This window comes from Perna viridis, chromosome 15, assembly GCF_037379345.1.
Source record: "Perna viridis isolate PV_CMFRI_1.1 ecotype Kerala chromosome 15, ASM3737934v1, whole genome shotgun sequence".
Taxonomy (NCBI): domain Eukaryota; kingdom Metazoa; phylum Mollusca; class Bivalvia; order Mytilida; family Mytilidae; genus Perna; species Perna viridis.
The window spans coordinates 15,217,004-15,232,356 of record NC_142459.1 but is presented as its reverse complement, the minus strand read 5'-3'; the positions used below and the strand labels follow the sequence as shown (position 1 = coordinate 15,232,356).

General features: G+C 33.6%; 1 protein-coding gene and 1 long non-coding RNA gene across 3 annotated transcripts; one reads left to right on the top strand and one right to left on the bottom strand.

Moving 5' to 3' along the window:
• Positions 1-1,020: 1,020 nt before the first annotated feature.
• LOC148597104 (uncharacterized) lies at positions 1,021-6,604 on the top strand. The gene is made up of 3 exons (XR_015918974.1): positions 1,021-1,166; positions 2,552-2,700; positions 6,211-6,604. It is a non-coding gene; the product is annotated as an uncharacterized LOC148597104 (long non-coding RNA).
• A 3,385-nt stretch (positions 6,605-9,989) lies between these two features.
• Positions 9,990-13,835, bottom strand: LOC148597103 (galactoside alpha-(1,2)-fucosyltransferase 1-like). Of its 2 annotated transcripts, none has more exons than XM_088564212.1 (2): positions 12,423-12,582; positions 9,990-11,026 (listed from the first exon to the last, which is right to left on the bottom strand). In XM_088564212.1, the coding sequence occupies exon 2, from the start codon at positions 11,022-11,024 to the stop codon at positions 10,098-10,100; it is 927 nt and encodes a 308-aa protein (XP_088420338.1). In that variant the 5' UTR covers positions 11,025-11,026; positions 12,423-12,582; the 3' UTR covers positions 9,990-10,097. The 2 variants fall into 2 exon arrangements, with proteins under 2 accessions (XP_088420338.1, XP_088420337.1); XM_088564211.1 differs by lacking the exon at positions 12,423-12,582 and adding an exon at positions 12,631-13,835 and having other exon boundaries at positions 9,991-11,026.
• Between the last annotated feature and the right edge of the window lie 1,518 nt (positions 13,836-15,353).

The following is a 15,353-nucleotide window of genomic DNA, read 5'->3' as shown; positions in this document are numbered from 1 at the left end:
AAGGTCCAGAAATACGTAAGGTGTCCCTTAAGTCGAATGTGGAGGCCCATGATATTAATTAAAAGGACCTCATTAAATTATGATAATGTTGACTAATCTGCTCCTCTTAAAGCTTTGCTTAATTTTGATCCTGTTGGGACGACATTAGAAGTAAAATTAATGTGGATTTAAAGAATGAAATACATGTATCTGAATGAGTTAGATCTGTAGATAGCTAGTAAACAAACATGTGCGATCAGTCAATGGGTATGTTTTTTCAAGTCATATTATTGAACTGATACTCGCACTGCACGGCCGTATCATAATATATACAGTGTCGGATCCAGTAATTTCGAAAAGGGGGCGGTTCACTGGCACGATGTAGATCCCATTCCAGTGATATCATTTTCCCTATATAAACAAACTTTTCGAGCATAATGAGTGAGCCACTTTGAATCCCAATTATGAGAAAGTGACACCGGTCCCGTGCTGTAAGAAGAGTTGCATTAGCGAGATACACTATGAGAAACAAAAAAAAAAGAACAGAACGTGGTACATACATGTACCATTCAAATTTCGTTTGTTTTGTGTGAAAAAATCTATTTATAGATGTTTGTATATGTACATACCTTCCATTTCCTTTGACACGCTACTGAATTCAGCAATGTTGATGGAACTCATCACAACAGCAAGCAAAACGAACAAAAATCCAGCAATAAAAACAAGATAGACCCGCTTAGATCGGTTAGATCTCGTATTGATTTGTCCACATTCATAGTCATCAACATTGTTTAGCCTTTGAATTTGCGCTCTACTTTTGTCGTACATATATGTTTCACTACTCATCCTTCAAGCTTTGACACTCTCTATTACGCTAGTTGATATACTTACTATTTTAATCAACTGAAGTAGTTTTCTGAAAATGCAACATCGCAACGTGTACAATGTAGGGTATTCTGGAAATTTTGTACCATAAATTTGTTCTATTTATAGATTATTATCTGTAAACACACTTCGTAGTGAATAACTCCTGATCGCTTATATATATATTATATAATCTTTATCTATTTTACCTAACGATAAATATGTGTTTGATTGCAGTCGCAGTTCACTGCAAGAGAGGAATTGACAAGAAATGCTATCTAAGCGAAAAGCGGTAGGAAATTTTGCAACGAATATGACCCGAAGTACGTACAATATTTTAAACAGTGATTTTAAAAGGAAGAATCGTGTCCCTCAGCTTCAGTCCAAATCAAATGAATAGACTTCACAAATAACATGTTGCATTATGCTTTCTACATTTATACAGTTTAACGAATAGAAATATTTTGTTCTTTGTTGTGTGTATCTGTTTTCCCTGTCTGGTCTCTGTCCCTGGGTTACATTCTTTCAATTTCTGCAGGAATCTTGATCCCCTTGAAAACCCTCTCATCCACTCGTTTACCTCTTGGCAGTTTTACATACTCGTTTAATTTCTCTTCGAAGTTATTTTCAATCACCCCCCACACAACTTTCCCTCCTAAAAACTGTAAAATTAACAGCAACAGGACTTATTTGTTGGGGAGCTTTATGAAATTGATATTCGGTACAAAAGAGTAATCAAGGGAACCAAGGTTATAGCGGTACTCAAAAGAATGTAATCCAGGGACAAAGACCAGACGTGGAAAACAGACATACACAACACAGAACATATTGTAACAAAACTCATACATACACAGTAACAAAAGCAAATGAGCAATTCGGATTCTACTTAAAACAAGGAGCAGGGACCAGTTGCACCGGTAGGGTAAGCGTAATATATCAATGATCACCTTTATATTCTAGTTCGAAATTTAAATTTGAAGGATTTTTGTTTTTTGTGAAGTCACTTAATTTCTATAATGACATCTACTTATGTGTATCAGGGCATCGTTTCAAAAAGCTTACGGAAGACTTACGTGCACGTTAGTCACATTGGTTTGTTAACGATTTATAAGTACGCAAGTCTTACCAGTGATCTGTGATTGATTGGTTGTAGTTTTGTACAAGTCCGTCACTCCTGGCCGGATTTTAGATACGCTTGCTCTTTCCCAGAGGCGACCTTTAACATGTCATTCCACTCAGATACGTTGCTTTGTAGCAGTTTGTAATTTTATCCGTTAAGCTTTGCATAACCAGATAACGACGTAAGATTGCATTTTTTGCAAGGAAAAAGTCGATTAAAGATAAAAAACGTGTTTAATTATTCGGGATTTCCTTATCACCATATGATTTCAATATACAACAGTAACAAAAGTAAAATTTCAAACTACTCGTGGTCAAGATTACCATCAATGTAGAGCTAGGGTACAATGGATGTACTATTCAGATTAGAGTTTGTAGGTCTCGTTCTAGTCTCATTTTCCTTTTCTGAATTTCCGATGTAGAACGTCTTGAAATCCGACGACCGCTTTACATTTTAATGTTGACATCCTGGAATATCTCAAAACGCTGCATTGCAATTCAAAATCTTATATTGTGAGTTTTTCTTAACATGTTTATTATTTGTCATTTTTCGTTCGTAATTTTAAACGAAAATGCGTTTTGCTTTTAGTGCTGAATCCGACGCTGTGTTGACGACAAACTTCCATGCATTTGAATGTTAGACGAAAACCTATTCTCATGAAAAAACGGAGTCACGTGACGCGACTTACATGCCATATTGTTTTTAGTTTTTTGCAGAAAATTTTGGTGTTTTGTGAGGTAACAGTATTTTAGTGATATACGACAGCATTATTACGTTCTTCACACTAATGGCGTATTTTAAATGACCTGTAACATATGTACAATGTACAACTGTGATTACAGAAGCAGCTTGTTCCCAATCTTTTTTGAAATTATATCTCGAATTCGACAATAGAAAGGCTATTTCTGATAAAAAAAATGACTTTAGTTTTAAAATCATTAATGGTCCTTTCATGTGCAGCAAAGCAATACACCTTCATCTCCTGGTGTTTTGTTTATTGTTTTTTGTTTTTTTTTTTTGTTTTCTTTTCTTTTTTCAAAATTGTCATTGATAATAGGGATTACCGTGCGCCATATGCCATAGTCGCATTTCCTCTTAAAATGGCGCATTAAGTGACTAATGTGCTGCGTCATGTGCACGCATTCAGTTTCCATCATTGATGGTGGAGTGTGCTACTCGTGGCAGTTAAAAACGCATAAATATGTCTTTTAACAAGGTTTTATTAGCTACATGCGGATTAGTCTGAATTTCCTCTGACCCTGCAGCCCTCCTTCTTTTATTTGGATATTGATATGTCGGGTTGGGGTCAGAACGATGTGCCATACAAAAAGTTGGAGATTCAGCGGTACTGCGGAGTATCGCCCTTCACGCGCTTCTTACGACTTTCATGTTGAAATCGTGTAGGTGGTGCATACCTAGTTCGATTCGGGATTCATTTTTCTTTATGCTGATGTAAGTTGTGGTGGGTAGAAGGCAATCATATACATTTTCTTCTACTGGATTTTAAATAGCTTCATATTTTTAAATAGCAGTTTATAAATACGTTTTGCACATATTTTTAACCTTCAATCGTTTAGAATCTTAATATATTGAAGTTAAACATAATGTTATTTCAATGTGAGATTTTAACTGGCAGTGTAACTTGTGATGAACTGGATGTCTGTTTACCTTTTTCTTGTTTTTTTTCTTGTTTTTTTTTTTTTTTTTTTTTTTTTTTTTTTTTTTTTTTTTTTGATGCTATGGGGAAGACAGGGCTTAGGGAACCCAATTATATTAAGCTTGTGAAATATTCTTTCTTTCACTACCAAACATCTCTGCATGGATTCATATATAGAATATTTAAGCTTTTTTGTTTCATTATGTTCATGTCTGACTTTCTACACAAAATGTAGTACATGCAACTACCTAAAGACAATTCAAATTTCCTCTGATCCTGCAACTCTTCTCTTTTTAATTAGTTATGAATATGTTGAGTTGCGATATCCAAATAAAAAGAGGGTCGCATTTTCAGAGGAAATTCGACCTAAGTTAAATATTAATATTATTTTCAGAAAAAAAACAGCCATATCTCTTTGCATTTTATAAAAACTATCAATAATACATATATGTACTACCTCATATGAATGTATGGTTGATTCTTACAACTAAATACCAGTGTGGTTCTGTTGACTACATGTAAGTCCTAATAAATTACCAAAGATGACGACCTAAATTCCAAATTATACTCTTTGGTCACAATAAAAGGTATCTACATGTATTCACAGGTCTGAGTCCAAATTATCTCAAATATTTATAAGATTAAAAAAAGTGTTCACTCGTATATTGGTTTGGATTTGTTGTGGTCATCTGGAGACACTTGATTTTTGTGCAATTTTGAGTATTAGTTGGTTGATCTTTATCATAAATTTTAAAACTAGGTTGCAAACTACAACAGGAAGGTTGGTATAGATTTTGGAGGTTAGTATTAGGGCCATAAATGGGTCCTAAAACAAGAAATTCATTGAATTAACAATAGTATAGCAATGCCTATGATATTGTTTCACAATATTCTATACCACAATAAACAGACTTGGATTGATTGTTTGGGTTGTGACTTAAGCCAAGTAAGAATAAAGGGCCCTAAACAAGTATTTTTCCCCTTGATTCAAGAAATAAAGGGGGGGAATACTTGTTTATTTATGGTTTGGTTTGAAAACAAAATTTGTAGATGTCACATCAAAATCCTTGCATGCGTTCTTCAATTAGATTTCAAATATCTTTTACAGTTTTTAAATTATAAAGGAAGCCACGCCCTAACAAATCATATTTGTTGAGATAATGAAGTGCACAGTGATCCATGAATGCACTCTAAAGCAGAACTTTATACTTGTATTCAATTTCAAAATGTGCAATATTGTGTCCAAATGATTTGTTGTATCCATAATGAACTGTAAGACTCTATGTTAAGTGCATCAATAACTAATATTGTGTCCACACTTGCAGAGTTTAATTGACTGTGGTTGAATCATGCTGCATTTGGCAAAGCTTTTTATTTTAAGTTGGACACATTCTTGTATTGTAGGATTTCGCATTTGCCTTCAATTTGTTTAATTGCTGAGAAGTTTTCTTCACCTATGTATGTTATGGTGAAAGTTACAACATTCACATTAGTTAATTAAAAGTTTATTTGTAATTTACTTGAGTACCTACATGTTTAAACAAAATGTTGCACTTGTCTCTATTACTATGTGCATGCATCATAAATAAAACATGTTTATACACTAGTAAACTTACTTACGTCTTCCAGTGACAATAATCTTGTAAGATAATTTATGGGGCAGGAATTTGATGTCAGATAAGAAATTTATGTTGCACAAGCACAAATATTTAGTTTTAATTCAGAAGCAACTGAAATCAATATTTCATTTTGAATAAAAATGCCTTGTTTAGTAATGGGAAACATAGAATCCTTATTATTCTATTTTTCAATGGAGGAGGGCAATATTCCTTTCAGGAATTTAGAACATTTTTAAAAGATCACCCGCCCCTTGCTAATAAAATGGTCGATGTTTCAGAGATTGAACAAAGAATAATAAAACATAAGACATGGTCCATTTTACAAATCATTTTTGTTCATCAATACCAAAAACATCATTCTGTACAAAAACCATTGTGATTTTAGGATTTGAGAGCCAACACTAATATTAGTTGTTTCAATTTGCAGATGTACAAATGTACATATACATGTATATATAACTTTTAATAGTTCGATGAAACTGAAACATCAGATGTCTCACTTAGCTCCAATACAACAGATATTTCCTTATGTCTTTGGTTGAAGTTGGAGTTAGATTGAGGATTGTGGAATCTATTGTAGTTTGAATAATTCAAACTTTTCTATGGTCCTCTCACAAATCTTATCACATGTAAAATTAAATATGGTTTTTATTGTGTAATTTAACAAAAATTGATATACAATGTGTGCCAACTCAACAGTAACCCTTTACAAAAAATGCCCCTTTTCAAGTACAACATGTTATTACACATGGGAGGCAGCTACCAGTACACTGTGGGTTTGCTTTTATTAAAATACATACTAATTTGCTAGTATTGTTACATGTTATAATTGTCATTTTATGTACATCTACAAGACATTCATGTAGATTTCTAACTGTACTGCATACATTTCTTTTTGTCACTATATACAACATACCATTCTGATATGCAGTGTGCCTCATCATATGCAACTAAACATATTTTTTTTTCAGAATATGTTTCTAACAGGATGTCTCTCCAATGCTTTTTAATCCCATATATTAGTGATGCCAGGAGAATGGTAGAACAACCTTCTTTGATACCTGAAGCAAAAATCGGTTAATTAAAAAGTTGTCATTTCTAGTGATCATGCTAAATGTACACAATTAAACAAAACTGTTTATGGACTTGAATCATTCATTGATTTCACATATATTTCCAATACATGGATATATTGCATATTTGACAAGACACCCCCTCACTTTTTTTCCCATTTCTAATTCATTTGTTCATATACTGAAAAAAAATTAGATTATTTTTAACTCAATGACAAATACATACCCCATCCATTTTGTGTTATGCCTTCATAAATTTCATATGAAGAAATCTTATGGCTCTTAATTTCTGACCTGTTCCTTGATAAGATATATATATATGTCCAGTGGGGTATAAATAGGCTGGTGTGGTGCGCAAATGGAATGAAAAATATAAAGACCTCAGCCACCATTTTGATTGAGTCGCTTTTTCGAGAAAAAAAAATGCATGTGGCATAATTTGGTTCAATTTTTTTGAATAAAATTGCGAGAACTGAATTACAAATATACACTCTTTCATTTACCACCTCGATTCCAAATCTACCAGTGTCCCACTTCAGACTTAACGACCCCATGTTGTTCCAGTACACAAGCTTATTTAGACACACAAAGAAGGCGGTGTTTGTTGATCTCACGTGTATGACGGAATCTCATTTACATACGACCAAATCTCGCTTGCGTCACGCAAAATTTGAAATCGAAAGTAAATGGCTGCTGACCCTGGGTTAAGGCTTTCAAACTTCTTTTTACCGAGATTTGATGACAAATATCCGATAAAACTTACATCAGCAAAAAGAAAAATGAATCCCGAATCGAACTAGGTTTACATCACCTACACGATTTCCACATGAAAGTCGTAAGAAGCGCGTGAACTTTTTGTATGGCACATCGTTCTGACCCCAAACCGACATATCAGTATCCAAATAAAAAATAGGAGGGTTGCAGGATCAGAGGAAATTCGGACTACATGCCGGTGTTTTGGTCTCAGAATCGTTTGTTTGTTGGGGTTTAACGTCCGAGCAGCAATATTGCAGCTATCTTCAGACAATGAACATGAAATGGATGATAAAATAAACATGAAATAATCAAAAAAAGGATGGGTCACAAGGATAATAGGGTCGACAAATTTTGATTGCCACTAGAAAAAGGGGGGATGGGTAAGGTCGGTCAATTTAGCCTCCTGTGGCGGAGCGCAAAGGTTCCTACTCCTATCGAATACCACAGCAGGGTTCTTTAACGTGCGAGGAACGTGGCATCCTTCCCAACACGGTGCACCACTATGGTTTGCGGTCAGGTTTTCCGTATTATAGCCTGACAACCCCAGCATGTAACACGCCAGGGGTACCCCATTCCACCACCTGGGGCACACATCCCAGTTGCTCTGTGGGCAGAGTGCCTAGCCCCCGGCTAGGTTTCTTATTAATATTCCCATAGACTTCTATAGTCTATATTATATTGCATATTTTTAGGATTTTTACAAAAATATGTAAATTTATTCAATAAAACTTTCACTTATGTAGTATTTTTAAGGACATGTGAACAATTTCTCGCAAAAACAATAGGGTGAATTCACGAATATCGGACAGAAAAGTAGTCTTGAACTATAAATAGCCATTTTCTCTACTTTCACTTTCGTTTTGCACTAATCAAACCAACCCTTTTAGTGGAACATTTTTATGTTATAACGTTAGATTTTCTTAACAAAAAGTTTGTCATCTTATAGTGTTATGTTTGCTCTATTTTATAAGTCATTTTTCATATCTTTTGACAAAACTTTAGTTTTTAGAGAGGCAAAAAGAAAATGCACTATATTGTTATACCCTCCATGCAATGCGATACTGGTACCTTTTAATCGCCACGTTTTCAATGGGATTTGAGGATCGGGGAATGAAACGAGATTACATGTACATACTCTTCATCATTTACGCGTTTGAAAGGAAGAAGAATTAATATTGATTTTTTTAGAACTTATACAACACGATGTGTGTACAGGCGGTTATATTTAAAATTGAAAATGCCACCAAAGAATTTTTTATAAGCTTCACCAAAAACAAAACAAGTCAGGGGATGACCATTAGATTTCTAGAGGTGGGAGGCTGGTAGATTTTGAAAATAAATAATCTGTCTCTGGTCATTTAGATAATAAATAATCTGGCCTCATCATACCAGAAAAAATATTCTGATGTTGGCTAGCAAATTGAAAATAAATATTCTTTCCTCCACAAAACCTTTGAAAAAACAATTTTGGCTCACTACTGTCGCCATAGGTTCATAACTTAGAAAAGTATACATGTTTAAATACTTCACAAGTTTTATAAAACACTCTATATAGTCTACAGTGGCAATATTGAATACATGTACATAAATGACTTTACTGCGGTAATGTGTAGTAGTCCATGGGCTGGGAGAGTCCATCGTGTACCCCCAATCATCAACTTCATGGTGATTTTAGGTACCTTTATACCTCCCATCACCGAATCAATTTGATGCAAAAAAATATCCTCGGATTCTTTTTCGGTATAAGTCTATATATGAACCCCACTGGGTCAAAAAAGTTTGTGACTTAATTGTTTGGGGATAAAAGTCTTCCTGGTACAGCATGTGTGAACAAACTAATCAAGTATAGGTATGACTATGTAGCTAAATGATTCAACTTTACAATGATACTACGGAAGTTGCGATAATACTTAGGATGTGGGGTAAAATGAAAAAATGTATCCCCTACCCCACCGAAAAATCGCTTAAATTGACATATTTTTTGATGCCAAAACCCCTAGAGTATTTTTGCTTCAGTAAAAAACATATCTTAGTTTGTATTTTCTGGTTAGTATTATCACAATTAATACTTCTGTGTTTTGGGGATTTTTGATGAGTTTTGGCGATTTTTATAGTCAGAATTTATCAAAAAATGCAAATAATGGGAATTTAGATTTTTCCATTAAAAGTCACATAAGTTCGACTCTTCAAGTTATTGCTCAACTGAAACGTCTAAAATTTGGCGTCATTCGATAGATAATTTAATTTTCTTCATAAATACACCAGGTAAACTAATTTTTAAGCAAGGATTTAAATACAAATGTTAAAAAATATTACCACTACCCCTAGAAAACTGGTCTTAGTACCAAACAGAATTTTCATTCACAACATACTGACACTGTAGAATTAATATTTTAGGCATTCATAATTAATATAATAAAGAACACACATATCTGATCGATTCAGGGGCTTAGATTTCCTTTTTGGGGTGACAATTTAACTAAAAAGTTGAGAAAATCGGAATTTTCAGAATTTCTTCTATATCACACGTTATTGTCGTATTTTTTAGAATACTGTAGTTTAAACAAGATTTTGTGTGAAACGGTACATTAATATAGTGTCTTAGCTTTCAAATAAGTCCAAGTAATAAATATTTGAACTTTACCAAGTCAAGTTAGGTGACACTTATTATTTTCCTGTTCTAAATTTTCTGACATTACAGGATGATACTAGATAAGGAGAATTGGTCAGTAAAAAGGTTTTTCATTATTTTGTGATTTCAGTGTACATTGTATAGTCGTTGCCCGTTCAATTTTATTTCAGTTGTTAATTTTTCTCTTTCTGTTTGTTTTTGTTTTTGTTTTTGTTTTTGTCCTTTTGTTTTGTTTTTTGTTTTGTTTTGTTTTGTTTTGTTTTTTTTGTTTTTTTTTTTGTTGTTGTTTGTTTTGTTTTGGTTTTAGAAGGGAAACCTGGGGCTCATACAAAACAATGTTCATTAACTAACATGTAATGACAATTCAATCCTAAATAATATAAACACAACTCATAATTTACATTGCAATCCAACCTGGATAATAATAGTCAGACATATCATCGCTAAAATCTCCACGTAATTCACTGCCATTTCTAGCTACATCTTTGTAATAAATTGTTGTTCCATTAGCAAGCCAGGCTGCCCACCATCCGAATGAACCAACTGTCATTATTGTATGATTACATTTAGATAAGGAGCACAGATCGACTTCAGGAGCTGACATATTCATCAGTATGACATCATTTCCTACCACGTGGTCTTCACGCCATTGTAAGTCATCTGGTGTGCGAGTTGTATATACTAAAAATACGACATTTGAGTATTTTTTTCTAAAATAACCCATAGATTTATTAAAGTATTCTGGCGTGGCAGTTTGATAGCCATAATCGACCTTACCCTGCTTAAGAAGGTCCTCCCTCCGTATATGTACACCTATCACAAAAAGGGTTGTAAGTTCAGACCGGCTGCCTGCCCAGTTGCGAACAGCATCGTTCACTGCTTTTTTACATTTCTGTTCAGTGTCGTCACTAAAAACAAACTGTTCCCTAATTTCAAATTCAAAATCTTTGAAGTATTTCCATGACTGGAGAAATGATTCGTGTATTATGTTTATACCTGGCGGTAATTTGGTAGCATCTTTATCATACAAGCAAGGTTCAATTTCAATCCAAGGAAAAGCTACTTCACATACGGACATGTCTTTCAAACGGGTGACCGTCAAATGTGGAAACACATCGCTAATTTCGTCCCCTTCGCCAATTACTAAAGTTTTATTATTGGTATATGCAATACCGTATAATGATGCATACTGAAACATCTGATTTCCAAGTCGTCCTTCCCACGAAGGGCATAAGTAGCTTGTTCGTGGCTGTATGATGATAGTCTGTTTGAATGTTAGGTACACATATGCTCCTGTCATGCAAATAACAAGCACTGTAAACATTCCTGAAATTAAAAAAAATAACAAAAAAAACCTGAACAAAAATACCAAATGCATGTTTTAAAAATACAAAATTATGGTTTATAATCTAACTTAATTGTTTGTATCATGAAGTGGATTTGTTTATGTAATAAAACTCTGGTGTAGGCTCTTGTGTCTTTACAGTGTATACTATGTTTTAGTTTGATATTGATAAATTGTTGTCGTTACGTTAGCGTGGATTATATTACTTGTATTATCGAGGTCCTCAGAGCTTACTTAAAGGTATTTTTACACTTGCTGGATAAATTTTGGTGACCTCTAAAAGTATTTACTATTCAGATGCATTTGTTTCCTTTCACCATATCCGTTCTTTTTTCGCTGCTTATGCATATCTTTTTAATGAATTATTGACTTCCTGTGTTTTATCATTATTCAATCCTCCAGCCCACGTAGCATGAACATCTAAAATTTATTGACCACTCTAGCCACAGTGACTTACTGTAAACGTATTGATTTTTGCGGTAGACAGAAAAGCGCAAAATATAGTACCCGCAAAATTGAGTTTTAACGCTATAGAACGCTTATCATTTTTTGGAAACGCGAACATCGATAACTGCGAATGTGTTTACTTGACAGAATCCGCAAAAATTAGCAACCGCGAAAATGAATAGGTTTACAGTATATTTCCTATGCAAACCACTTGACCCGCAGCATATTGTGCTTTTTAAAGTTAAATAATAAATATAAAGTAGATTACCCGTAATTTTTATTCTCTCTTTCGCAAATTATACATGAATACAAAGAAAAGAATATCTAGTTTCGGTAATTAATGAGATTGGAATCCCCTATGTTACTGGATGTCATATATACGTCGACAATGTCAGGAGACATGCATTTAATAATATGTCTGACAGTCTTTCTGTTTTACTTGAGTATATCCCCTTTTAGTGGATACCGCAAATAATGCGATTAAAAAATAACCTTAAGTTTCCGTAGGAGGTAGACATAGGGTAAGGGAGACAATTCTTAAAAATCATTGGAACGTTTTATTCAGCATTTTACATCAGTCTCATGTAAACATCAAAGTAACTTAAACTTCATGTAATTTTCTTCTGTTTCAAATGAAAACATGATACGCTTTGGTAAAATCGAATATGATACAAACACATCACAGATTTCAAATGGAATTGCTGCTATTATTGATTTATTTCGAATTTTAAAGTTAATACATGTACATTGGATATCGAAAGACAATTCCAAGTATCAAAATCGAAAGACAATTCAGAAACATCAACATTCAAAGACATAGACAAAACGAAAGACAATCAACATTCGCCATGTAGACAACAGAGCCAAAAATAAATATATACGAATCTGTTACAAGGAAACAGATCAGCACAAAAAAACTAAAATACGTACAATATGAATTCCCACAATAAAAGTGATATCAGCTGCTCCGGAAAGGCAAGCATGGCCTACTCCACCAGCGGCATTCATTACAATGTCGAGATTGGTGGATTCTCAATCCCAATCAGGTAAAACGTGAAATCTCACTGAAGAAAATCGTTCGAAACGTGACCTCCCTTAAAATGATCAAACTGTTACTTATATTTTAATCTGTACTCACCGAAAAAGAGGTGAACTTCGGCATTGGTAAGCATTATTTAATCACCAACGTACCGTGCATTTATAAACACACAAATTTATCAAAACTTTGAGTATAGTGTACATACGCAACGGTCATGTCTCGTATATGGGTCTGCTATTCTTATCAGAAGTATTGTAACCATTTAATTCCATGTTAAGAGCGATGAACTATAGCCTTATTTTCATCGTGAACACATTGTAATATCAAGTTCGCGTATATATTGTTGACATGATTCACGTTCGTGCGTTTTATAGCTTTCTCAAACATGTCAAACGTTGTTTTTTATAGGTAGAACGGTACTATTTATTTCATATTTGCGACAATCAGTAAAACTTTTGAAAAATTCACCCGTTTAGAAAAATGACGGAGCTATAAACTGACTTTTTACCAGTCATACCTTCATTTCCACTACTAAAATGTGAGCAAAATCCTAGCATAACCGTCTCAATTCTTTGGTATTTTAAGCAGATGACTTTTTGGGCCAAAGTACCCCCTTTTTTTCTGCCAAAGGCACATAAATTTTAATCTTAATATTTATATAAAAGGGTTTTTCAAAAAAATATGGTGCAATTTTTTAAAAGGTATTGTAATGTTAGAGTCTGGAAAATATTTTGGGTATCAGCACAATTTGTCCAACCATAGTGCCCGGAAGTATTGACTTAAGTATGGTACACGAAAGGCCAACCTAAAATAATGAGAAATGGTACCATTCTACTTACCTGTCATCGAAACTGGTAAAGTGAGGGCAAACAAATAATCAAAGTTACATAACTCTTGTTAACTTTGCTGAATCAATAAGATGATGTGCATTTTTGTCCCTGTGACGGACGGGGGCCTTAATAATGTCCTTCCGGATTGCGATGCAGAGGGAGGGGTAATTAAATTTAACATTTTCTCGGGTTTTGATACTAGTTGTTGGAGGTTCTTGGCCGCCATTTTTACTGATTCAGGCCATCCATATTCTCTAGGGAAGTAAAGGAAAAACTAAAGGCGAAATCCATATGTGAGACACCCAAATTACAAAAGGTTAGTATATAGAATCTTGACGCACTGACGGGATTAAACCATCGGTTTGTCAACCATATAAATCTAATTTATAGGTTTGTATCCCCAAAGGCGGCTTCTTAATGCTTTTTTAGTACTAGCATTCCAGTTTAAAAAAAAATATATCAGTCGCGGTTATCTCCCTTTTACCTAACGTCTATCTTGTCTATGTACATGTATAATCGCATTTATTATAAATGAAGACTTTTGCAGAATGAAAGGTGTTAGTAAACTTTGACTTTTATTTAATTTTTGAACGGACATGTATGTACATGTACATGTAGATTTGTAACAATCAAATCCTGATATACTTCACTATTTCCTCAACATTAACGAACAATCTTTATGTGAAGATTGTGCTGTCAGTAGAAATGAAAAGTTTTGCAGAATGAAAGGTGTTAGTAAACTTGACGTTTTTTATTTAATTTTTTCAACGATTAAAGATTTCTAATTTTTGTTTCGGCTTTTAATAGGACTTCGATCGTTTACATTTTAAAAGCAATTGTTCCAAAATGCTTTTATCACCGTAAGAAACATGTGACCTCGTCGTGAATTCTGGTCAAACAGGAACGTTCAATGGGCAGAAAAGGCAGTCAAACATTGACTTGTTCTCGAAATGAACGGACTTTGTAACAATCAAATCCTGATATACTTCACTATTTTCTTAACATTAAGGAACTATCTTCATGTGAAGATCATGCTGGTGGTACATTTTATAAAAAGTACCAAAAGATTTCACTAGTACACTTTGACTCATTTACTTAAAGCTGATGCTAGTTTCTAATTTGCATTGTTGACAGACTTAAATCTGTATATTTTTTTGCATTTATTTGAATTTAAAAGAACTCCATCTGATATTGCTAACAGTTGGAGGGTTGGAAATAAAATTCAGTTTCCTATGCACTTTTTCAAAACTGATAAAATACACATGAACATTTTTGAGATTTCTTAAAAACTTGGCTCAAATTTCATTAACAATCGATTTTTTCTTTATGTTAAGAAGTGTAATAGTTGGTAAGATTTGGCCAACTTACATTTTGTTTCTGAACTGAAATAAATGTGATATTCCGAGTTCTCAAAAATAATGTATGAAATCATATTTTCTATGCCACTTGATGTACCTATTACTGTAAATGTATTGTTGTATAGCTCAAATATTCTAAATGCTAAACAAAATGTAGAAGTTTAGAAGTTTATTATCAAAAGTAAAAGGTTTACAAATGCTTGACTTCCATGTACTGCATCTCTACACTAATTTTGTAATTCCATTTTTATTTTTCTATTCGTTTGTCTTATTAATTAGTCAATTATGAAAATCATTCCACATGCATCTTATTTATAAGAATATTCTTGCAAATTTACTCTCAAGGACACGGAACTTCGTATAAGTTATCTAGCTTCTTTCCGAATCCTACCATGAGTTTGTACGTAAATGTGTATACAGTATTTGCTTGTGCTTATATACTTGAATAAATATGTTTAATAAACTAAAAACTATTTACACTCCTTGAGACGTTTAAGTTTCCCGCACACACGATACCAGCACGCACGCTAAACCCTCACCAAACGCAAGATAAACGAATCAAAACGTGCATTTAAACGCACGATAGACGAACGCTCAAAGCTTGTCCTTATATACTTGAATAAATATGTTTAAA